This window comes from Eriocheir sinensis, unplaced genomic scaffold (genome assembly GCF_024679095.1).
Source record: "Eriocheir sinensis breed Jianghai 21 unplaced genomic scaffold, ASM2467909v1 Scaffold833, whole genome shotgun sequence".
Classification (NCBI taxonomy): Eukaryota; Metazoa; Arthropoda; class Malacostraca; order Decapoda; family Varunidae; genus Eriocheir; species Eriocheir sinensis.
This window is the reverse complement of record NW_026112201.1, coordinates 144,792-170,000: the sequence shown is the minus strand read 5'-3', so window position 1 is coordinate 170,000 and position 25,209 is coordinate 144,792. Positions and strand designations below refer to the sequence as shown.

The window sequence follows — 25,209 nt, the reverse complement described above, 5'->3', positions numbered from 1 at the left end:
TACAATAATCCAACCTGCGTGAAGTTCAACTTCATATGCATGAGCAATTTCATTATATTTCTTGGGCAACAGTAATTTGAGACAAAAATACCATTCCTTTTCCACTAGCACTATGTGTTTGACTTGTGCAAAACAAGGAGTTTCATCATTGCAGTCCAGTATATGGCAAGCACTTGAATTTGTGTTGTAACTTACGCCATCAACTTTCAAGCATTTTACAGTATTAATGTTGGACAGTGGTTTACCAATCTTATCTTGAAGAGCTAATTTTAAAGACTGTGGCAAGCTGTTTACATCAACGCTAATGACTGCAGATTGCGGTTCCTTCCCCTCATGCAAAAAAATTGATGATGCAAGTGCGTGAGCTACTCTCATCTGATGCCGTTCAGTCAGTGTATGAGTGACATTCTTGAAATTCCTAGTATTTGCAATAAGCTTTTTGAAATATTGGTGCTTAGCCTCAAACCTCATACACCACAAATTTCTCAGTGGTCCAAACTTCTCTATCTGTGAGGGGAAGTGCATCATAAAATGATGTTTAGGTATTAAACTGCTGTGACCAAATGTGCTCTTGAATTTCAGGATATATGATTCAATAAGGCCTGCTAAATGAGGCAGATGATCTTTTTCAACAACTGGACTTAATATAAAATCCATACATTTCCTCAGTGCTATGTAAACATCCCATGCTGCAGAATTACCCACAGAGGAAAGATCAACAAGCTGGGGCAAAACTAGAAACAACTCTAATTTCTGTGAAGCCTTACCCACAATCTTGCCATTTCCACTAAAAAAATTGTCATTAAAGAAATTAGGCTTATCACTCACAGGAACCCGTGTATGAAGGAGGGATTCATTCAAACCCTTCACTGTAACAAGATTTTCCTTATAAAGTTCTTTGAGAACAAGTTGAACAGTTAGGGGAATTATTCCTTCAAGACAGTCATGCATTATATCTGAGGGAAATGATTCAGGAACTGTAAAATAGTTCAGTTGAGACAAAGCACACCTATGCTTAATGCCATATATAGCTGCATCTGCTGCATTTTTATCAATGAACTTTATTTGATGATCATAGGCAACACTATTCCTTTCTCTTAATTTAGATATGCATAATGTGTTCCTGAACTCAGAATATCTTATAGAACAAAACCTACAGAATGAGCCTGAATTAAAATTTGTCTGAAATCCAGCCACAGCATGGGACGACAAATTGTCTCCCAACACGAACTCTAGCACGGCTGTAAATTTAAGTTTCTTGAAGCCTGCACCATACTCAATGCCATTTTGTAGAGTTTGTAAGTCTGTTATTAAAGGTTGAAAAAGTTTTTGGTACGTAGGATCATATAATTTCAAGAATTTATGCCTAACCAGTAGGCATAAAAATATGGTGTCCTCTTTATTTCTAAAAATTTTGGGCAGATTTCCAATTGCAAAATACACTGCTGTCAATTTATACTCCCCTCGCTTTGAACCAATTGGATTGCAAATCTCAAATTCATCAATATACATGTGAAGTTTGATGGGGTTTGATAAGCAGTCAACAGTATTACTGCACTCACCATCACAAGTGTCATATAACACATTAGGGTGATGATAGCTATGTTCATTTTGTTGTATTTGCTTTTGTACATCTATTCTTGAGAGCACTGCTTTCAGCATCTCTATTACTGGTACATAATGATATATGGACGCTCTGTCATGAACAGATAAATCACAAGCTTGTGGACTTACATAAGGAAAGTTTGCTGCAATATAGCTTCTCAGTTTGAACTTACTGTTGACTGCATTTATTTCCTCATCAAACAATGGTCCCTGAGTCTTCAAAGCTTTGTAAGTTTGGGAATTTTTGGGGTAACTTCCATTTTCTTCTAAGAAACACTGATCTATTATTTTCTTGTATATATTATCTGAAAAGTTCAGAAAAAATTCTAGCTCCGAAATGAGCGACCTTTGAACATTGTCGGGTAGCATGTGTCTTTCTTTTAAACGGAGTAAATACTTTGCAAAATGCATTGTAAACTCCTCTTTAACGCTCTCTTGATCTTCACCACGTTTGCTTTCAGTTGGATTATTTACTTCGATATGTTCACATTCTGTTTTCCCAGTATTGTTTATTTTCTCTGAGTGTGAAACTTCTGCTGCATAGTCAAGGAATTCTTTTGTTGCATGATTCCTTTTATTATGAATTATATAAGGAAACACCCTTGTAAATGTTTTCTTGCAGTCTGAATCATGACAGCTGATTTTAAATTTGTTTTCATGCTCATGATATATCTGCAAGTGTTTTGTATACTGGCTGAAATTATAAGTTGGTACTTTACAAAATGGACAAGGAAGTGGATGGGCTTTGACTTTAGGCATTATGCTCCTCTACAGACCTGAAATAAGGAAAGTTAATAACAAGCATGACCACGACTTCCAAATATGAAAAAAAATCTTAGAAATGATAAAATTCCCTGCGAATAAAAATAATTACTTTGGGTTTCTTGACACAATAGAGGTCTTGAGATTTGTATAATTGCTTTGATAGCTGTATTTTTACTTAGTGCATATCACATAAATTTTAGTGATGATGGGTAAGTTCCAGATTCCTTTACTACTATATTAAGTTCCAACAACTTCAGCAGCAGTGATTTCTTCTAATATTTAGGAATGTTTTCTATTTATTTTTCTAAAATTCAAATATCAAGGCCTTACCTATAAAAACTTGAACATAGTTGTGTAGTCCTATTCTTGTTAGCCAGTCACTAACTTCAGCAGTGCCCCAGGTCGACACCGACACCATTACTTCTGTAATACAGTCACATATGAATATTGTGTTTCTAAATTCTAATAACAAGCTACAGCAAGCTGTGTGTGTGTGTGTGTGTGTGTGTGTGTGTGTGTGTGTGTGTGTGTGTGTGTGTGTGTGCAATTCACCCATGGTCTTGATCACGCGATGGACTTGCGGTCGCCAGCTACTTTACCCTTACCGAGTGAGCTTGGAGCTCGTTATTTCCCATTTTCGGGTAACGCTGAGACCCACAGACAACACACCCCCTCCCCCTTGCTCAAGGAGGGAGAGTAATACTCCGGTATCAACCAGAAAAATGTGCTGATGTCCAAGAAGGCTAGAACTCGAGACCACGTGAATAAGAGTCAGGCGTTCTACCGACTGTGTGTATGTGTGTGTGTGTGTGTGTGTGTGTGTGTGTGTGTGTCCTTTCACGTGTAGCCCCCGTTTATCTAGCAGTGAGTAGGTACGAAATGTCAGTCAAGGAGTTGTGACCTTGCTTTCCCTGTGTGCTGTGTGTGAGTGGTCTCAGGCCTTCCCCCAAATCGGAAAGATGAACTGTGGTCTTTCTGTAGGGGAACGTCTGGCTGGTATGAACAGTAGACCATGAGGTGGATTACACACACACACACACACACACACACACACACACACACCAACCTGACCTTGAGCCACCTCCGCTTCGTAGTAAAAACAATTGACCTCCTGACCCCTCTCTCTCTCTCTCTCTCTCTCTCTCTCTCTCTCTCTCTCTCTCTCTCTCTCTCTCTCTCTCTCTCTCATACACACAGCATATAATAATTAACTGACCATAACACTATAATAGCAATAGACGAGTGTAGTGAAACAGAGCAGAGCAGAGACTAAATGCTCACTGATAGTCCGGTCGAGGCTGTCATCAAAGTTGAGTTGCCCCTGACTGGTACTGAACGTGTAACGGACCTGCCTCATACTCTCTCTCTCTCTCTCTCTCTCTCTCTCTCTCTCTCTCTCTCAGCATACAATGATAATAATTCTCTCTTCTTTTTCTCCTTCCCCCCTCACAGCTCATATCCGGGATTTCAGCGCGCGCGGCAAACTTTAAAAACTCCACGGTCAATCACAAAACGAAACATAATCATAACAGAGTATGTATCTGAATATCGAGAATAATTCCATTGTGCCTTACACACCAATATTCAGTCTAAAATAAAATGCAATTTATATTTCACTCACTAATTTTCATCGGAGGGTGGCGGCGATGGAAGTTGGTATTCTTCCTCCTCCTCTGATTGATGAAGTATAAGTGTTGACACACTTGAGAAAGAGTTCTCGGCAGCTGGTGGCGGTGAAGGAGGTGGTGGTGGTGGTGGTGAGGGTGAGGGTGAGGGTGACGGATGAAGGGGCGCGGGAGATGGAGGAGGGGCTGAATGTGAAGGAGAAGGTGGTGGTGACGGATGAAGGGGCGCGGGAGATGGAGGAGGGGCTGAATGTGAAGGAGAAGGTGGTGGTGAGGGTGATGGTGACGGATGAAGGGGCGCGGGAGATGGAGGAGGGGCTGAATGTGAAGGAAAAGGTGGTGGTGAGGGTGAGGGTGATGGTGACGGATGAAGGGGCGCAGGAGATGGAGGAGGGGCTGAATGTGAAGGAGAAGGTGGTGGTGAGGGTGAGGGTGATGGTGACGGATGAAGGGGCGCGGGAGATGGAGGAGGGGCTGAATGTGAAGGAGAAGGTGAGGGTGATGGTGACGGATGAAGGGGCGTGGGAGATGGAGGAGGGGCTGAATGTGAAGGAGAAGGTGGTGCTGGTGGTGGTGAGAGTGAGTGGTAAGCAACGATGGGTGATTGTGGGAGTGAAGGAGGCTGAGAAACAAAATTAGCAGATAGGGGTGAAGATGAGCGGTGGTGTGTGTGGCGGGATGGTGTGTGGTGTGGATGTGGAGAGGGTGGTGGTGAAGAAGTTTTGTGGGGTGAAGAGGGTGCAGAGCGGGATGTATGGGGTGATGGATCACACATCTCTCACCAAGTGTTGCCACGTGACTGACTCGGACACAATAGAAAAAGAGATTACGCGCGAGACATCGTTTTCTATAAATAAAATTGCCTGTTGTGCTATTGTTGTGTCCTTCATTTATCATTCTTTTCGTAATTCAGAGAGAGAGAGAGAGAGAGAGAGAGAGAGAGAGAGAGAGAGAGAGAGAGAGAGAGAGACGTAACAGTGGTAGTTACTCATTTATTTACTTTTTTTCCATTTAGTATACAATCGCACACGCACACCCGCACGCACACACGCGCACGCACACACACGCACGCACACGCACGCACCTCACACACACACACACACACACACACACACACACACACACACGCACACACACACACACACACGGCCCGGTGGTGTAATTGGTAGCGCGCCTGATTCACAACCAGGTGAAGATAATTTGGATTTATCTTCTTTCACGTGCAGCCCCTGTTCACCTAGCAGTGAGTAGGTACGCGACGTCAGACAAGGAGTTGTGACCTCGTTGTCGCGGTGTGTTGTGTGTGAGTGGTCTCAGCCCTCCCCTAAAATCGGTACAATGAGACCCTGGCTCGCTTCCGTAGGGGAATGGCTGGCTGTCTCGAGAGAGACCTGCAGCAGACCAAAAGGTGAATTACACACACACACACACACACACACACACACACACACACAATACGCCTGCCTCGTATCTCTACGGTGACTGTAGAGTTGACTTAGAGAGAGAGAGAGAGAGAGAGAGAGAGAGAGAGAGAGAGAGAGAGAAATTAGTTGACCATAAACTGGCTTGACACGTTTTCTGCGTTTTTTCATCTACATCTATCAGGGACAGACTACGAGAAAATAAAATAAAAGCATTACTTACAGATGTGACTTTATCTCATATCAAATTATGAACAAAAGTAGTGGTCTTAGCTCAGTGGAGCAGAAACAGATGAGAGGTGCAGAGAGGGGCGGGGCGGGGCGGGGCAACATGATAAGGTGATCAAGCGTGCCGGCAACTCGGTGGGCGAGAGGTTTCTACACTCGCAAGTAACATATTTTCCCTCACTTTATTTGTGTTATTTCATGGTAGAAACAAAGGGTATTTGACTACCAGTGGTAGTAACTGTCCGCTAAGATCCAATATGAGTGCATGAAATTACTTCATACTCTGACATAAGAATAATATTGGGAGGTACATAAAACACCGTAGCATATCCGAGCAACATTTTGAAAGTCTCGTGCCATATCCGGGAAGAAATGAAACACACACTGACTCAAGCGACCATGACGCAGTATGCGCGTCACTCGGATATGCTACGAGAGACCAAATGACGCGTATACTGCGTCACCGTGCTGAAGAGGTTAACCCCTTCACTATAGTGCAGGACCCAGGGGCCCATTTTTGGATTTTCGTTTGCGCAATAATTCGTATACCTGAAACCTATTTTTTCACTTAGGGGGAACCTATGGGCATTGGAAACAGCCGGTTGTCACCCTGTGGAGGTGTGCACAACCATACTATGACTGATTTTATTGTGTCAGCCAGGCAGTTGAATCGCGATATTTCTCGATTCATATTTTCTACTCTAGAGAGACAACTATTTGATGTAGATAACTATATTTGGTACCAAATTGACCAGAATTACATGCTGCATGCTACTATATATCAAAAATGACATTTACGGGCACTTTGTACGAACCAGGAGGAAAAAACTCAAAATTTTCACCCAAAAATCATTTTAGTTTCAGATTTCCGAAGACACATTTTCCCTCAGATCTCATCCAGTATCTTCTCTATGTGGTAGAAACATGCACTAAAATCATCCCCAGTTATTGCGCTTTAAAATAATACCAAACAAGTGTATCTCAACTCAATACAATGTGCACTAGCATGCAAATATGTAACATTACCCCCTAATTTTTTAGACGATGACGTGATATTTCTCGTATTGTAATATTTCTCCTGGCAGGAGTAATATCGGGTCTAAGTAGCTATATTTGGTACCAAACTGACCAGCATAACATTGTGCGAATTGTAGTATACATCGGTTGACAATCAGGAAAACGTTTTTGGCTCTGAGGCAAAAAAGTTAAATATTTACCGAACCCATTCGAGCTTCTGATTTGGTAAGAAATTTATTGCTTCGAATCTTTAGGAATATTTGTCCTTTACATCCACATAATATACATAAAAATATCCACCTACTAGTAACATGCTCCAAGCATCGCAGAAATCAACTACTATATTAATGCAAGTGAACGAAACTGAACTGAAAATTTGCATTTGAGTCAGATTAAGTTTTCTATATTGTCATCAAAATAATGTACCGGGACAGGTATCAAGAAAAAAAATGCATGGAATCTTATGCGCAAGAGTATATTTCGTTAGACATGACAATATATACAACAAAACTTCAAATGTATTAGCTGTCACACATGTTTCCTTTACACACAATGCACAGAATAAGAACTCGAGAACTCTACTTTTGGATAACTCAACACTGAAGCTTTTACCACAAGTATCATTTGTATGAAATTGCGGCAATTTGCAAAAGAAAATACATGCATGATCGAGAACTCAAAATTTGGCGAACGCAAAACTTTTAGCTTTTCCCACAGGTATTGCATTTGTACGAGATTTCAGTTTGCAAAACAAAATACAGGATGAATTGTATTCACGTATGTTAAAGAACATTTAGTCCTCATCATCTGATCCACTGTCTTCCGCTGGTTGAGTAGTGTTCAAGCAACTCTCTTGACAGGAACATGCTGCACTGCAAGATATATTGTGTTTGCGACAGGAACATCGTTGGCTGGAGCATGTGGTTTTGCAACCGCAAGTCACAAGTTCTATGCAGGCTGTTGGAACCGGTGGAAGTGTCATGAGCTGTGGGCGCAGAGATAATCCAGTGCTGTCAACTTTCCAACCACAGTCTTCAGGTTGTGGGATATCTGGTTTTGGTTCATCTGCCTTGTACCAAATCAATGCTTGGTAGTTACTACGCATAATATGGAGAGACAGCGAGTCTTTAGTTGGTGGAAGCTTTTCAGGGTCGTTTGTTCGATGGAACATTTCCACCCGGAGGTCATTGACAGAAGTTGCCTTGGATGCCGAGTTGTAAATTTTGATGACAAACATTTCTATATCACGCATTTGTACAGTGTCGCTTCTACCAAGGTCTTTCAGTAGTTCTGGGTACTTCACGTAAGTTTTCCAAGTAGAGCGCTTCCCATGACCAGAAAATTGACTTGTGGTGTCTGAGCCCGTCAAAGAATGGTAAGCCAGCAAGTTGTTTCTCACTTCAGGGTCCAAAGTCTGTCGCACAGTATGCACTGGAACATAGATCTTCTCCTTTGCAGTACCAGCACGCAACCACACCTCTTCAGCTGTCTCGTGATGAAGGAGCAGCAGGAGAACATCGGTGTCTCTGGAACACACTATGACTCTGTGGAACTGTTGCGCTTTCGCATCTGCACAGTGGAGTATTATTTTTGTGTCGGCCTCTTCGTGCGTCGAGTCTAAGTGGTTAACCGCTCGCCCAAGTGAAGAGACAGCAGGGAATCTGTCACTGCCAGACACCACCACTTCGCAGTTTGCAGGTAGGGTCCGCGCTTTGAGGAGGATTTGCTCTCGTAGGAAGTCAATCAGATTTGTTTTGTTTTCCTGCAGCGAGATGAATGTTTGCCAAACAGCAGGTAAACGTACAGCACGTCCATCAATGATTCGCCTAATGTTCCTTCGTTTTGCAGACCTGCTTGCCCTGGTGTCAGCCTTGATGGATTTGTTGCGGTACTCATCAAAAACAATGTCCAGTCTTGTCTGACTACCTCGAATATTGGAGAAAACTCGATCGCAAAAGCAGTCAGCAAAATCCCCAAAGGTCGATGCATTTGAGGGCTTCCCCAATGCTTGTACTGCAGCCATTCCATCTACTATCACACAGGTTGCTTGATCTGTTTCAGGAAGTCTGCCTTGAGCATGGCTGTCAACAAGCAAGTGGAAAAGTGAGGCCTTCTCTGTAGATCGCAAGGTGTAATCTGTCGTGGCAATTGCCAATGGAACTGGAGACAATTCATGCTGCAATAAACCTTTCAGGTCTATTTCGCGTCCACTGCTAGCAGCACTTAGGAGTTTACGAAACAAGTCCCTGTCTGCCTTGATTGTTTTGCTTCTTCCTCCAGCACTGGACACCTCGACTGTATTCAAACTCTCAAAAGTTTTTGACTTGTTCTTGGTGATAGGATCGTGAATACTCAGTGTGGCACCTGGGAGTAATCGCTTCTCCAAGAGGCCAGCAAGCTGCTCTTCTCCGCGTTGTGTAGCCCCCAACAGGTCTTCTGTGATATCGGCGCCAGCCACGTCATTAGTAGATATGCAGACCAATTCTTCACCTTCACGGTTGAAGGGGTTAAAGCGTTGTATCTGCTCTTCCAGCTTTCGGACGTCGTTTTCATCCCTTCTAATTCTCTTGGAACCACTGTCACCTAATGATTTTGATTTGGGTCTAACTCCGGCTTTGTATATTTCAGATATAAAAAAAACTAACACGCGAATCTTTATATTTAGCACATTTCCGTCAATGTTGGAATCAGATAGCAATGATAAGTTTACATTGTTATGTTTCATCTTTGTGTTCCCTTATTAATATTAATAATTATTTTTGAAACACATCAGCTACATAGTATTCATGTTCATCATTTCAATATGAAGGTACTCTATGTTTGCGATCAGAGCGGAACAATATTGGCACTCTCTGTCTCGCCAAATCTGAAATTCAAGTATTTTTGGTGTAAAAAAAAAAAATTAGACTTGTTTTGCAACAGTAATGAGTTTTCTCATTATTAAGGTGATTCTGGTCCGTTTGGTACCAAAATATAGCTACCTGGACCCGATATTACTCCCGCTAGGAGAAATATTACAATACGAGAAATATCATGTCATCGTCTAAAAATTAGGGGGTAATGTTACATATTTGCATGCTAGTGCACATTGTATTGAGTTGAGATACACTTGTTTGGTATTATTTTAAAGCGCAATAACTGGGGATGATTTTAGTGCATGTTTCTACCACATAGAGAAGATACTGGGTGAGATCTGAGGGAAAATGTGTCTTCGGAAATCTGAAACTAAAATGATTTTTGGGTGAAAATTTTGAGTTTTTTCTTCCTGGTTCGTAAAAAGTGCCCGTAAATGTCATTTTTGATATATAGTAGCATGCAGCATGTAATTCTGGTCAATTTGGTACCAAATATAGTTATCTACATCAAATAATTGTCTCTCTAGAGTAGAAAATATGAATCGAGAAATATCGCGAATCGACCGCCTGGCCAAGACAACAAAATCAGCCGTAGTATAGTTATGCACACCTCCACAGGGTGACAACCGGCTGTTTCCTATGCCCATGGGTCCCCTCTAGGTAAAAAAAATAGGTTTCAGGTATACGAATTGTTGCGCAAACGAACTCCCTAAATATGCCACTTTTTTCCAAGTGGGTCCTGCACTACTACGGCCGGGCCAAAACAGCGCCCCGTGCCATATCCGGGATCGCCACGCGCGCCAAATTTCAAATGTTGCTATTGAATATAACAAGTTTTCAGCCATACACTCAACATAATCATCATGTATTATATATGAAAACATGCAGAATGGATCGTATTGGCTATACAGGCAGCCCCACACGTGGCCACTTGGTGAACTGTCAAAGCAGTACTTTCCATAGAATTCAAGTTATGTACTAGAGTGCATCTGAGGCTGCCTCCAGGATACAAGGCCTTGGCAGAGTCACCGCTCCGAGCCTACGACCGCTCCCTTATTACCTCGACACGATTTCCTGACACTACTATTTGACCTGGAGAAAAACTGAAATCGGGCAGGAGCGAAGCGTGTGCAATATCATCGGCTTGGAGCGATGGCGGCACCATGGCCGTGTATGTATCTCGGAGACAGCTTCAGACACACACTATTCTATAACTTGAAATCTATGGAAAGTACAGCTTGGAGTTGAGTGGCCATATGCCTGTATAGCCAATGCGGTCCATTAAATGGTGCACATAAAGAAACTCACTACGGCCGGGCCAAAACAGCACGCCGCGCCGTATCCAGGATCGCCGTGCGCCAAATTTCAAATGTTGCTATTAAATATAACAAGTTTTCAGCCATAAACTCAACACAATCATCATGTATTATATAAGAAAACATGCAGAATTAAATGGTGCACATAAAGAAACATAAATTAATTGATAATTTTGAGATGTAAGCAAAAATATAGAGATAAAATAACTTGTATATTGGTTAAAGCGAGCCAGTCCTGGGATGTGTTACGGGGCACGCAGGGACACAGTATACACGTCCTCGTGTTGTAGGGGTTAAGCCTTCCCTGTGTCCTGTGCTGTCACCTCTGTAATGCAAGTGGTGGACAATATGAGATACCCTTTGCCTCACAGTTAATGGCCACATAATGAGGTAGAGGAATGAGATAAAATTCATATAAAGCCGTATTTTTGAAAAGGGGAAGGGAGGACTCAAGTGATAAAAGATAGCTTTATTTTGTACACTTTTTACTCCTTTTTTAAATAAGAACATAGCAGGCAGTAGCTTAGCCAGTAGACTATTAGTGCTGCCTCGGAGAATCTTGGAACCATTTGCTGAACTGAGTGCAGACCAACGTGGCTCACTGTGTACTGGCTTGCTTTATCCAGTACAAGTAACTCTCGATTTACGTGAGTGTTGTGTCCTTGAAGAGGTCATTGCGTAAATCATTAACAATGTAAATCAAACAAGAGGTGTGTTTGTACCTTTATTGCCTACTGTATCACTCTGACTCCTCTCCCTCTCGTGGTTCCTCCTCTGGCTGCCCTTCCCCTCGTGGTAGCACAACAGCGAGGGTGTTGTTGTTGTGGGGGTACTGTATTGTTGTTCAAGTGGCGCGTGGGAAGAACTGAGCTCAGCTGTGTGGCCGCGGCGCCGTGTGAGTCCAGTTGCGTGAGACATCTGGTGGCCACTCCATAAAATATCGCATATAAGTGAAAAAAACGTGTAAATTAAACATTTATTTGGATTTTGGACCACGCGTTATTTCAAAAACGCGTAAACCAAACGCGCGTAAATCGAGAGTTACCTGTATACGAGTTATTTCATCTCTGTTTATTTATGTTTACATCTCAAAATTGTCAATTAATTTGTTTCTTTATGTGCACCATTTAATTCTGCATGTTTTCATATATGATACAAGATTATGTTGAGTTTATTGAGTTTATGGCTGAAAACTTGTTATATTCAATATCGACATTTTAAATTTGGCGCGCAGTGATCCTGGATACGGCGCGGGGCACTGTTTGGGCCCGGCCGTAGTGAAGGGCAGCATTGGTTGAATTACTATAGATATTTAGGGTACACTTGCTGTACCAGAAACTATTAACTAAAACGTTGCTAATGTAATCGCAGAAGTAATCACGGTTACGATTACACTTTTAAGCCATTGATACCAAATTTATTAGGGTACGATATGTCTGTGAGGGTAAAATACGTCCGGGAATGTAGAGTATCGCGGCGGCAAGAAAAGGACGTTCGGGCTTGAGAAATGCATGGTGAGTGGAAGAGAAGCTTATTGGAAACTTACGGTGCGCGAGAGGGTTAAATAGTTTGGTTGTGTCTTACAGGGAAAACCTAACCATTGAGTCTTGCAGGGAAAACCTAACCATTGAGTCTTACAGGGAAAACCTAACCATTGAGTCTTTCAGTGTAAAACTAACCATTGAGTCTTACAGGGAAAACCTAACCATTGAGTCTTACAGGGAAAACCTAACCATTGAGTCTTACAGGGAAAACCTAACCATTGAGTCTTACAGGGAAAACCTAACCATTGAGTCTTGCAGGGAAAACCTAACCATTGAGTCTTACAGGGAAAACCTAACCATTGAGTCTTACAGGGAAAACCTAACCATTGAGTCTTGCAGGGAAAACCTAACCATTGAGTCTTACAGGGAAAACCTAACCATTGAGTCTTACAGGGAAAACCTAACCATTGAGTCTTACAGGGAAAACCTAACCATTGAGTCTTACAGGGAAAACCTAACCATTAAGAGGAAATGAAAGAGGATTAAGAGGTTTAGAAGAGGACTAACTTAGGCATCACAATATGGAGGAAATGGAATAGGATTAATATTTGCTCCTAAGAGGTTTAGAGGAGGATTAAGAGGAAATGAAAGAGGATTAAGAGGTTTAGAAGAGGACTAACCCTTTCCATACAGTAAATAAAAGGAAGGGAAAAGGAAGGAGAGGGACGGTTAGTGATATATCTGTGAGGGTCAAATACGTCTGGGAATGTAGAGTATCGCGGCGGCAAGGAAAGGCCGGTCGGGTCTGAGAAATGCATGGTGAGTGGAAGGGAAATTTACTGGAAACTTACGGTGCGCGAGAGGGTTAACTAAAACTATGCCAATGTGATCCCAAAAGTAATCATGGATACGATTACATTTTTTATATATTCGATTACGATTACTTAAAAAAATAAGAGGGTAATCAATTTCGATTTCCTGAAAAACTGTAATCAATTGTACTTCATTACGGTCACAGAATACGATTACCCCATGTCTGGTTACTACCCCCAGTGGTGATTGCTTACCATCCCTAGAGGTGTTTATGATAAATATATATGATACACTAACACTGTCCAGCTGTTGTTAGTGGTGGTGAAGGAGGCTAGTCTAATCTTCATATGCCCTGGTTCCTATCCTTAGTGATGATAGGCTACCATCCTCAGTGCGGATAGGTTACTGTACCATCCTTTGCAGTGGCAGGTCATGATGTATTAATGTCCTGGGCAGTGATGAGTTAGTATTCTTGGGTCCCCTTTCACAGTCGTTTTGTTCGTTTTGATCGTTAGCAATGGCTGTTATCGCCGCCGTAGTATTTCCACGTCAAACTGGCCGATGGGGTAGTGGCGGCTGCGGGGTTAGCCTAGCCCCGCACCTTGCCACACACTCTCAACACCTCTCGCTTCATCTGCAGCCGGCTCTACCCCATATGCCAGTTTCACGTGGAAAACTATAGCGTTGATCACCGCCATTGGTAACGATCAAAACTATGCAACCTCAACATAAAACTTAGACATCATTAAATGGTTAGGGGATTAAATGGTTAGCGAATTCGCTCATATGCGACTAACCTCAATGTGCCAAGTGTTCGTTTTATGCGGGAAAAATTCGCTGTTATGTGAGTTTGAGTGAGGTATGGTGTCCGACTCCCACTAATGTTTTCCCGCACTTTCCTCGCCTATAATTAACCTTTTCCTTCCTCTGATCCTAAAGTTAATCCTCAGGTAGCTAATTATCAGGTTACATCGTAGACTTTGGGTGTGTCTCCCTGTAAGCAATCAATGTGCTTTGTTGTTGCTTAAGTGCTTTTTATTGTGAAATGGTGCCAGAATGAATAGTTAGAGGGTTCGAAAATGGGTCGTAGAATGTAACCCCCTATAGTTAATGGGATGGGATGATAGATTCGATATATGCGAAGTCACGTTATGCAGGTTATCTCATTTATCACATTTACCGACATACAAGGGTGTAGGTTATCTCATTTATCACATTTACCGACATACAAGGGTGTAGGTTATCTCATTTATCACATTTACCGACATACAAGGGTGTAGGTTATCTCATTTATCACATTTACCGACATACAAGGGTGTAGGTTATCTCATTTATCACATTTACCGACATACAAGGGTATAGGTTATCTCATTTATCACATTTACCGACATACAAGGGTGTAGGTTATCTCATTTATCACATTTACCGACATACAAGGGTGTAGGTTATCTCATTTATCACATTTACCGACATACAAGGGTGTAGGTTATCTCATTTATCACATTTACCGACATACAAGGGGTATAGGTTATCTCATTTATCACATTTACCGACATACAAGGGTGTAGGTTATCTCATTTATCACATTTACCGACATACAAGGGTGTAGGTTATCTCATTTATCACATTTACCGACATACAAGGGTGTAGGTTATCTCATTTATCACATTTACCGACATACAAGGGTGTAGGTTATCTCATTTATCACATTTACAGACATACAAGGGTGTAGGTTATCTCATTTATCACATTTACAGACATACAAGTGTGTAGGTTATCTCATTTATCACATTTACCGACATACAAGGGTGTAGGTTATCTCATTTATCACATTTACCGACATACAAGGGTGTAGGTTATCTCATTTATCACATTTACTGACATACTAAGTAGTGGCAGGGGGCTTCGTGGTGCAGTGGTTAGCACACTCAGCTCGCAACCGAGAGAGCCCGGGTTCGATTCCCGGGTGGAGTGGAAAAATTTGGGCGGCTTTTCCGATACCCTACACCCCTGTCCACCCAGCAGTGTACCAGGTATTAATCGGGGGTTGTGTCCCGTCTCCTGGGGTCAGTTCCCTTCTCCTATAATTCCTTCCCCTTCTGTCTCTCTCCGGCATATGACCACAGATGTTGCGGCGACTAAACCAAACTTTCCAACTTTTTTCCTTCCATTCCTATCACCTGCCTCTTTATAACTTTCCTTCTCCACCACAGCATCATTTAACATACTTCTACGTGACTTTTTATATTTTTTTTATTTACGTTTTAGTGTATTGCACCGGTAGGCTTTCTTGATGGGGCCTGATGGTTGGCCCCAGCCCGTCATGGCGCAGGCAAGTGTTTATAGTGGCGCCATCTTCTCCTGGCTCATGCTGCCCCCCGGAACTCCTTCTTGATTTGCTTGGACGGTTTCCTCTAGAGTCCGGGTTGATGGGTGGTCTTCAGGACAGCATGTGGGTAGTTTAAGCCACTCGGCGGTGACTGAAAAATCCCAGGTGGTAGCGTGGGGATTCGAACCCGCGTCGTCCATCACGCGGTGAATGTGGACCCAGCACGCTACCACTCAGCCACCGCCTACCCTAACTGCTTATTTCTGGACAAAATATAATGCTGTTTATCATGGAGAAAGTATTTTTGTCCAGAAATCACCAAATGACTGACTTTTCAAATGCCTGTTGTGCACTCACCGCTGCCCGACAACGCAGCCGCAAAATAGCTCACAGAGAGGTTCAACTTGCTTACTGTTTCTGTATTTCACTAACCGCTCACAAAGATCACAAGTGGACAAACTAGAGCAAAACTAGGCAAATTAACGTTTTCCCGCAAGGTATCCCTCCAGTGTGCATGCGTATTGAATGGCAGAGTGATTTATTTCTGCGAGGAGGTATTTCTCGCAACACCGTCCCACATATACTGGACTGCCTCTGCCTTGTCCCGTCCCTGCGCTGCGTTATGTTTTACCGCTGCCCCACACCAACATTATGTGCGCCATTTGTTCCATATTTGGCTGTCTGATTTGTTAGCCCAGTAGCAGCGACGGGCCAAATTTGTGGCTTTACCGTGTAGCAGCGACGGGCCAAATTTGTGGCTTTACCGTGTAGCAGCGACGGGCCAAATTTGTGCCATGATATAAACCCCCAAAATAGATGATACATAATCTGATCACAAATGCTTTGATATATATTATGAAATGGTTTGTGTGAGGGGTGATTTTTTCTCATTTTTCTCGCTTGGAGGGACCATTAAGAAACATGATCCCTGCTGCTACCGGGTTAAGGACACTGCTTTCCTTCATCATAGTTCACAGTGCACTCTGAACTTTTTCTCCATGTAAATCCTTCATATATTGTTGTCACAGGTGATGTTAAGCTTTTTATTAAATTTTCTTGGGTTAATTATGGTATGACATTATAGTTTAGGGCATGAAGTATGTAAGACTAGAGTTTGTTTAGATGATGTGGCTTTACAGTTTACACAAAGAGTATTACTTCCTTGATTGAGGCAAATTTAGTTATCATTTGATTTTAAGGGGCTTCGTGGTGCAGTGGTTAGCACACTCAGCTTACAACCGAGAGAGCCCGGGTTCGGTTCCCGGGCGGAGTGGAAAAATTTGGGCGGCTTTTCCGATACCCTACGCCCCTGTCCACCCAGCAGTGAATGGGTACCAGGTATTAATTGGGGGTTGTGTCCCGTCTCCTGGGGTCTGTTCCCTTCTCCTATAATTTCTTCCCCTTCTGTCTCTCTCCGGCATATGACCACAGATGTTGCGCCGACTAAACCAAACTTTACAACTGTTCCCTTCTCCTATAATTCCTTCCCCTCCTGTCTCTCTCCGGCATATGACCACAGATGTTGCACCGACTAAACCAAACTTTCCAACTGTTCCCTTCTCCTATAATTCCTTCCCCTTCTGTCTCTCTCCGGCATATGACCACAGATGTTGCGCCGACTAAACCAAACTTTCCAACTCTTCCCTTCTCCTATAATTCCTTCCCCTTCTGTCTCTCTCCGGCATATGACCACAGATGTTGCGCCGACTAAACCAAACTTTCCAACTTCTCACTTGATTTTAAACTTTTTTTACATATGCTTGTGTGAAAAGTTCTTCCTCTGAAATGTATGTGGCAATTAAATTTTAATGCACTTTAATTTATTCCTCAGGAAATGCGAAGAAGAAGAACAGAAGTCACAGTTGAACTTAGAAAGAACAAACGAGAGGAAACTTTCTTAAAACGAAGAAATGTACCAACCATAGACTCTACAACAGGTGGGTGTTGATATATGTAAACTATTATTATTATTATTATTATTTTTTTTTTTTTTTTTTTTTTTTTTTACATCTATGCATATAGCACCGGTAGGCTTGCTTGAGGGGCCTGGATGGTATTTGGCCCCAGCCCGTCATGGCGCAGGCAAGTGTTTATAGTGGCGCCATCTTCTCTTGGCTCATGCTGCCCCCTGGAACTCCTTCTTGATTCACTTGGACCGTTTCCTCTAGAGTCCGGGTTGATGGGTGGTCTTCAGGACAGCATGTGGGTAGTTTTAAGCCACTCGGCGGTGACTGAAAAATCCCAGGTGGTAACGTGGGGATTCGAGCCCGCGTCGTCCATCACGCGGTGAATGTGGGCCCAGCACGCTACCACTCAGCCACCTGCCTACATGGGGTCACTGAGGAAATAAAGGCCAATAGAATTTCAACTACCTTATTCTCCTGTTATAATACTAATACACATAAATTTTTGGTATATAAAAGACACTTTTATAAGAGCCTCCATGGTACTTTAGTTAACCTGCCCTGCTACGAATCCATGGGCTTGGGTTTGAATCAATGTGCAACCCACCCAGCTCTTCTTCCTTCCTTTCAGGCTGGTTGATATATGAGTACAGGTAACTCTCGATTTACGCGAGTATTGTGTCCTTGAAGAGGTCATTGCGTAAATCATAAACAATGTAAATCCAACAAGAGGTAGGTTTGTACCTTTATTGCCTACTGTATCACTCTGACTCCTCTCCCTCTCATGGTTCCTCCTCTGGCTGTCCTTCCCCTCGTGGTAGCACAGCAGCGAGGGTGTTGTTGTTGTTGTTGAGTAGCGTGGGTACTGTATTGTTGTTCAAGTGGCGCGCGGGAAGAACTGAGCTCAGCTGTGTGGCCGTGTGAGTCCAGTTGCGTGAGACATCTGGTGGACACTCCATAAAATATCGCGTATAAGTGAAAAAAAACATGTAAATTAAACATTTATTTGGATTTTGGACCACGCGTTATTTCAAAAACACGTAAACCAAACTCGCGTAAATCGAGAGTTACCTGTACCTTGGGAGACATGGGGAGGTAAACAGCTGTAACTTGGTTGTCACACTGGCCTTGTGTCCCGAGGAAATATGGGCAACACAAGCTCTGGGGCCAATGTGACAGAGATGAGTACTGAGGCCATTTGCAGCTTTGTTGTATACCCCAAACTTAGCCTTTACTTTTTGTATAAGATGCATTTAAAGGTTATCTTCGGGGTTAAACATTTTCCTACAGTTTTTAGTTGTTTGTTCAACATTAGCATTCATTTCATCGATGCCTGCTCCTGGGGGCTTCATGGTGCAGTGGTTAGCACACCCAGGTTCGATTCCCAGGCGGAGTGGAAAAATTTGGGTAGCTTTTCCGATCATACGCCCCTGTCCACCCAGCAGTGAATGGGTACCAGGTATTAATCGGGGGTTGTGTCCCGTCTCCTGGGGTCTGTTCCCTTCTCCTATAATTCCTTCCCCCTCTGTCTCTCTCCGGCAAATGACCACAGATGTTGCGCCGACTAAACCAAACTTTACAACTGTTCCCTTCTCCTATAATTCCTTCCCCTTCTGTCTCTCTCCGGCATATGACCACAGATGTTGCGCCCACTAAACCAAACTTTCCAGACTTTTCCGAGGAGCTCCCACCAGGGGATGGCCACGGTAGAAGAGCTTCCAACGTTCTCTATCCAGACACTCCCTCCTTGCCTGCTCAGAGTTTCTCAAGGATCTTTCCCCCCTCTCCCTATCGTACTCCTGCACCCTATCCCTCCATTTCACTGGAGGTCGTCCTCTAGCATTCCCTCCCTCTATCTCACTCACATACACCCTCCTGGTCATCTTACTCTCCTCCATTCGCTCCATGTGGCCAAACCACTTTAAAGTCTGTCGCTTCACTTCTTCCCTTCACCCCCGAGACACATTCCAAAACGCTCGTACACACTTTCATTACTCATTCCATCCATTCTACTCACACCACAAGCACTCCTCAAATAACTCATTTCCACTGCCTGCACTTAACCCTTAAACGTTAGCGCCCAAATTGACTCACACTAGTGGAGCCGTGACTCCATTTGGACCCACTGCAAAAATATTAAAAAAAATATATATGTATCATCTTTATTGAGTTACACTGCATCAGAATTGAAAAAGAAAACATCTTGTAGGACAATGAAAGTAAAAACAAGGAAATTTATGATCATATTTAATTTTCATGATTTATTACAAAAAAATTATTGAAAGAAATAGTGACTTTGCCATATAATGTATAAACAAGAATCCTTCGAAAAGAAAAGTAAGAAAATTTAATATTCTCTAACTAAAATGGTACGTTGCTCTTTCAAGTAAATGGTGTAAAAAGTCTATCCTGCAATCCAAATGTAGTGCTCTGACCAAATGAAAATGAACAATTCTTGCATGTGGTTTTATAAATAAACATGTAAATAAATAAATAAACACAAGATGCATACACACACAGTAATTTATGATAATAACATTCCTTGAATATACCATTAGAAATAACTGACAAGGATAATATCTTTTTTTTTTTTTTTTTTTTTTTTACATACACTCCCAGGTCTTTCTCTGCCTCTGTGGTGGATAGTGGAGTGTTTCCCATGTGGTATTGGTGTGCTGGATATCCCTTCACTGGTAGCCTGGTAACATACACTCCCAGGACTTTCTCTGCCTCTGTGGTGGATAGTGGAGTGTTTCCCATGTGGTATTGGTGTGCTGGATATCCCTTCACTGGTAGCCTGGTAACATACACTCCCAGGTCTTTCTCTGCCTCTGTGGTGGATAGTGGAGTGTTTCCCATGTGGTATTGGTGTGCTGGATATCCCTTCACTGGTAGCCTGGTAACATACACTCCCAGGTCTTTCTCTGCCTCTGTGGTGGATAGTGGAGTGTTTCCCATGTGGTATTGGTGTGCTGGATATCCCTTCACTGGTAGCCTGGTAACATACACTCCCAGGTCTTTCTCTGCCTCTGTGGTGGATAGTGGAGTGTTTCCCATGTGGTATTGGTGTGCTGGATATCCCTTCACTGGTAGCCTGGTAACATACACTCCCAGGTCTTTCTCTGCCTCTGTGGTGGATAGTGGAGTGTTTCCCATGTGGTATTGGTGTGCTGGATATCCCTTCACTGGTAGCCTGGTAACATACACTCCCAGGTCTTTCTCTGCCTCTGTGGTGGATAGTGGAGTGTTTCCCATGTGGTATTGGTGTGCTGGATATCCCTTCACTGGTAGCCTGGTAACATACACTCCCAGGTCTTTCTCTGCCTCTGTGGTGGATAGTGGAGTGTTTCCCATGTGGTATTGGTGTGCTGGATATCCCTTCACTGGTAGCCTGGTAACATACACTCCCAGGTCTTTCTCTGCCTCTGTGGTGGATAGTGGAGTGTTTCCCATGTGGTATTGGTGTGCTGGATATCCCTTCACTGGTAGCCTGGTAACATACACTCCCAGGTCTTTCTCTGCCTCTGTGGTGGATAGTGGAGTGTTTCCCATGTGGTATTGGTGTGCTGGATATCCCTTCACTGGTAGCCTGGTAACATACACTCCCAGGTCTTTCTCTGCCTCTGTGGTGGATAGTGGAGTGTTTCCCATATGATATTGGTGTGCTGGATATCCCTTCACTGGTAGCCTGGTAACATACACTCCCAGGTCTTTCTCTGCCTCTGTGGTGGATAGTGGAGTGTTTCCCATATGATATTGGTGTGCTGGATATCCCTTCACTGGTAGCCTGGTAACATACACTCCCAGGTCTTTCTCTGCCTCTGTGGTGGATAGTGGAGTGTTTCCCATGTGGTATTGGTGTGCTGGATATCCCTTCACTGGTAGCCTGGTAACATACACTCCCAGGTCTTTCTCTGCCTCTGTGGTGGATAGTGGAGTGTTTCCCATGTGGTATTGGTGTGCTGGATATCCCTTCACTGGTAGCCTGGTAACATACATCCCAGGTCTTTCTCTGCCTCTGTGGTGGATAGTGGAGTGTTTCCCATGTGGTATTGGTGTGCTGGATATCCCTTCACTGGTAGCCTGGTAACATACACTCCCAGGTCTTTCTCTGCCTCTGTGGTGGATAGTGGAGTGTTTCCCATGTGGTATTGGTGTGCTGGATATCCCTTCACTGGTAGCCTGGTAACATACACTCCCAGGTCTTTCTCTGCCTCTGTGGTGGATAGTGGAGTGTTTCCCATATGATATTGGTGTGCTGGATATCCCTTCACTGGTATCCTGGTAACATACACTCCCAGGTCTTTCTCTGCCTCTGTGGTGGATAGTGGAGTGTTTCCCATGTGGTATTGGTGTGCTGGATATCCCTTCACTGGTAGCCTGGTAACATACACTCCCAGGTCTTTCTCTGCCTCTGTGGTGGATAGTGGAGTGTTTCCCATGTGGTATTGGTGTGCTGGATATCCCTTCACTGGTAGCCTGGTAACATACACTCCCAGGTCTTTCTCTGCCTCTGTGGTGGATAGTGGAGTGTTTCCCATGTGGTATTGGTGTGCTGGGTATCCCCTCCCAAGGTGCGGAACTTCACATTTTTCATCACTGAATTGTAGCAGCCACTTTTTGTTCCACTCCTGCAGCTTGGTGAGGTCTTACTGTAGGAAATTCGCAGTCAAGGGGTTAATCAAGGTTATATCGGGCGGAGTGGAAAAATTTGGGCGGCTTTTCCGATACCCTACGCCCCTGTCCACCCAGCAGTGAATGGGTACCAGGTATTAATCGGGGGTTGTGTTCCGTCTCCTGGGGTCTGTTCCCTTCTCCTATAATTCCTTCCCCTCCTGTCTCTCTCTCCGGCATATGACCACAGATGTTGCGCCGACTAAACCAAACTTTCCAACTTTCTTCCCTCTCTCAATCCTCTCTTAATGGCGCCGTTTCGAAAAGTAAGGGCTGTTGTGGCTTGGTGGCTTGTTCTGCTGTTACTCAAATTATGGACGTTGCTTCCCCCCCCTATAGGGCCGGTAGGCTTGCTTGAGGGGCCTGGATGGTGTTTGACCCCAGCCCGTCATGGCGCAGGCAAGTGTTTATAGTGGCGCCATCTTCTCTTGGCTCATGCTGCCCCCCGGAACTTCTTGATTCACTTGGACGGTTTCCTCTAGAGTCCGGGTTGATGGGTGGTCTTCAGGACAGCATGTGGGTAGTTTTAAGCCACTCGGCGGTGACTGAAAAATCCCAGGTGGTAGCGTGGGGATTCGAACCCCTATATACCCCTATTATACTGAATTATATAAATATGAATCATCATTGCTAGTTGTTTGTAAAATTACTTTCATTCTGTTTAAAATAACATGTAAAATGATTTTTATGTTAATATTTTTTGGGGTATGAGATGCATGATTGGAATTCCTATTAACTTCAACGGTGAAATTTGTTTTGGTTTACGAGTGTTTTGATGTGTGAGCAAAATTGTGGAACAGATTAAACCCATAAGGCGAGGTATGACTATTTCAGCGGAGAGATATTTCCTGCACTACCGGCCGGCATAATGGACTGCTGCCGGCGTGTCCCATCCTAAAAATTGTTTTGGTTTACGAGCGTTTTGATGTGCGAGCAAAATTCTGGAACGGATTAAACCCATAAGGCGAGGTATGACTATTTCAGCGGAGAGATATTTCCTGCACTACCGGCCGGCATAATGGACTGCCGCCGGCGTGTCCCATCCTACGCTGCACATTCCCGCTGTACCACACTGCATGCCAAAGCAATTTAACAAAACTTTCCAACTCTCTACGTCACTCCCAACCAAGGTTAGTTGCCCATATCCACAATGTAAACAAACCAGTTGCCCTGTATCCACATGGCGCCGGCTTCAAAAATATGGGCTGCTGTGGTTTGCTTCAGTCAAGTGGAAGGAAGAAGCGATTGTGGGTACGATCATGGCTTCACAGACAGGAGGACAGGAGTGTTTACCCGAACCAACAACCTGCTCTTGGTTTGGCCTACGGGCGAACGCGGATCCTCCCAGCTCAAACGTTTGTAGGAAAAATGACCGGTGTGTAAAGAACATGTAAAAGGATTTTGTTAATATTTATTGGGATATGGGATGCACATCAATTTAAATGGGGAAATTTGTTTTGGTTTACGAGTTTTGGGTTTGCGAGCAGAATGACGGAACGAATTAAACTCGTAAACTGAGGTATGACTGTACACCAGGTATTCCTTATATGTGAGGGTTACGTTCTGCAAAAGCTCGCATAATGTGAATTTGCATATATCGAACCCATCATCCCATTAACTATAGGGGGCTATGTTCCATGACCCGTTTTCGAACCATCTAACTATTCATCCCGGCACCGTTTCACAATAATAAAGCACATTAGTACAGATTTAAGCTGATAATTAGCTACCTGAGGATTAACTTTAGGATCAGAGGGAGGAAAAGGTTAAGTATAGCCGAGGAAATTGGGGGAAAACATTTGAACCCACCGACCTCGTGTGTGTCACCATACCTCACCAACCAGTCGCACCAGCGCCGATACTCACATAACAGCGAATTTTTCTCACATAAAACGAATACTTGGCACATTTAGGTGAGTCGCATATGAGCGAATTAGCATATTTCGAACTTGCATATATCGAATACCAGGTGTACAGACCCGGTTACCATTAGCACTCCCTGATCGTATTATATTCAGCCAAAACTTAATTATTTATACTGAAAGGATCAGATATCGTGTTGATCCTCTCAGTCGTATTCATATGCAGTGTATCCTGTGGGCATAATGGGGCCTGTAATAGCAGTTCTTCAGTGAATGTTAGTGAATATGAGGCAATTTTATTTTTTTTTATTTTTCGTCGCGGCCTATTACACCAGTAGGCTTCTTCCCAGTGGGGCCTGATGTTCGGCCCAGCCCGTTCTGGCGCAGGCAAGTGTTTATAGTGGCGCCATCTTCTCTTGGCTCATGCTGCCCCCCAGAACTCCTTGATTCACTTGGACGGTTTCCTCTAGAGTCCGGGTTGATGGGTGGTCTTCAGGACAGCATGTGGGTAGTTTAAGCCACTCGGCAGTGACTGAAAAATCCCAGGTTGTTTGCGGCGGATTCGAACCCACATCATGGACAGTGCTCCGAATGCGAGGCCGGCACGCTAACCACTCAGCCACCGCCTCCCCAGTGGTTTGAAAGGTGGTTGACCCTGTCCATTACATCTGAAAACAGCTTTATCCTTAAGAAATACGGCCACATGTAGGCGCTGGCTTTTAATTTGTAGTTTGATGGGAACTCCACTGATTCAATTTTTTTTTAAGATTGAAAGTACTGTCTCTGTTTAACCCGGTAGCAGCGGGGATCATGTTTCTTAATGGTCCCTCCAAGCGAGAAAAATGAGAAAAAATCACCCCTCACACAAACCATTTCATAATATATATCAAAGCATTTGTGATCAGATTATGTATCATCTATTTTGGGGGTTTAAATCATGGTGCAAATTTGACCTGTCGCTGCTACACGGTAAAGCCACAAATTTGGCCCGTCGCTGCTACACGGTAAAGCCACAAATTTGGCCCGTCGCTGCTACACGGTAAAGCCACAAATTTGGCCCGTCGCTGCTACACGGTAAAGCCACAAATTTGGCCTGTTGCTGCTACACGGTAAAGCCACAAATTTGGCCCGTTGCTGCTACACGGTAAAGCCACAAATTTGGCCCGTCGCTGCTACACGGTAAAGCCACAAATTTGGCCCGTCGCTGCTACACGGTAAAGCCACAAATTTGGCCCGTCGCTGCTACACGGTAAAGCCACAAATTTGGCCCGTCGCTGCTACACGGTAAAGCCACAAATTTGGCCCGTCGCT

General features: G+C 43.6%; 2 protein-coding genes, 1 long non-coding RNA gene and 1 other non-coding gene across 6 annotated transcripts in view; 3 read left to right on the top strand and 1 right to left on the bottom strand.

Moving 5' to 3' along the window:
- LOC126994613 (uncharacterized) overlaps positions 1 to 2,830 on the bottom strand; it is a 5,687-nt gene extending 2,857 nt beyond the window's left edge. Inside the window, exon 1 of the long non-coding RNA XR_007749348.1 lies at positions 2,701 to 2,830. This is a non-coding gene — a long non-coding RNA (uncharacterized LOC126994613). The remainder of the gene's footprint in view (positions 1 to 2,700) is intronic.
- A 12,201-nt stretch (positions 2,831 to 15,031) lies between these two features.
- On the top strand, positions 15,032 to 15,103 carry Trnaa-cgc (transfer RNA alanine (anticodon CGC)). The gene has a single exon. It is a non-coding gene; the product is annotated as a tRNA-Ala (tRNA).
- Positions 15,104 to 17,263: 2,160 nt separating this feature from the next.
- LOC126994616 (importin subunit alpha-4-like) overlaps positions 17,264 to 25,209 on the top strand; it is a 29,597-nt gene continuing 21,651 nt past the window's right edge. For 2 of the 3 annotated variants that reach the window (XR_007749350.1, XM_050853924.1), the window contains exon 1: positions 17,264 to 17,395. Coding sequence is in view for 1 of the 3 variants with exons in the window: in XM_050853924.1 (XP_050709881.1) it covers positions 17,293 to 17,395 (103 nt within the window). In the remaining 2 variants the exon portion in view is untranslated. The remainder of the gene's footprint in view (positions 17,396 to 25,209) is intronic. The other variant, XR_007749351.1, reaches the window with a different exon arrangement.
- On the top strand, positions 19,975 to 21,959 carry LOC126994615 (uncharacterized). The gene is made up of 2 exons (XM_050853923.1): positions 19,975 to 20,971; positions 21,367 to 21,959. Exons 1-2 carry the CDS (start codon positions 20,022 to 20,024, stop codon positions 21,608 to 21,610), a joined length of 1,194 nt encoding a protein of 397 aa, XP_050709880.1. The 5' UTR covers positions 19,975 to 20,021; the 3' UTR covers positions 21,611 to 21,959.

Bases quoted from the DNA above. Each gene is read 5' to 3' on its own strand.
- LOC126994615 (XM_050853923.1), top strand. From the start codon at position 20,022: ATGTGGTATTGGTGTGCTGGATATCCCTTCACTGGTAGCCTGGTAACA. The intron at 20,972-21,366 runs GTCTTTCTCTGC...CATACATCCCAG, and splicing joins CTGGTAACATACACTCCCAG to GTCTTTCTCTGCCTCTGTGG.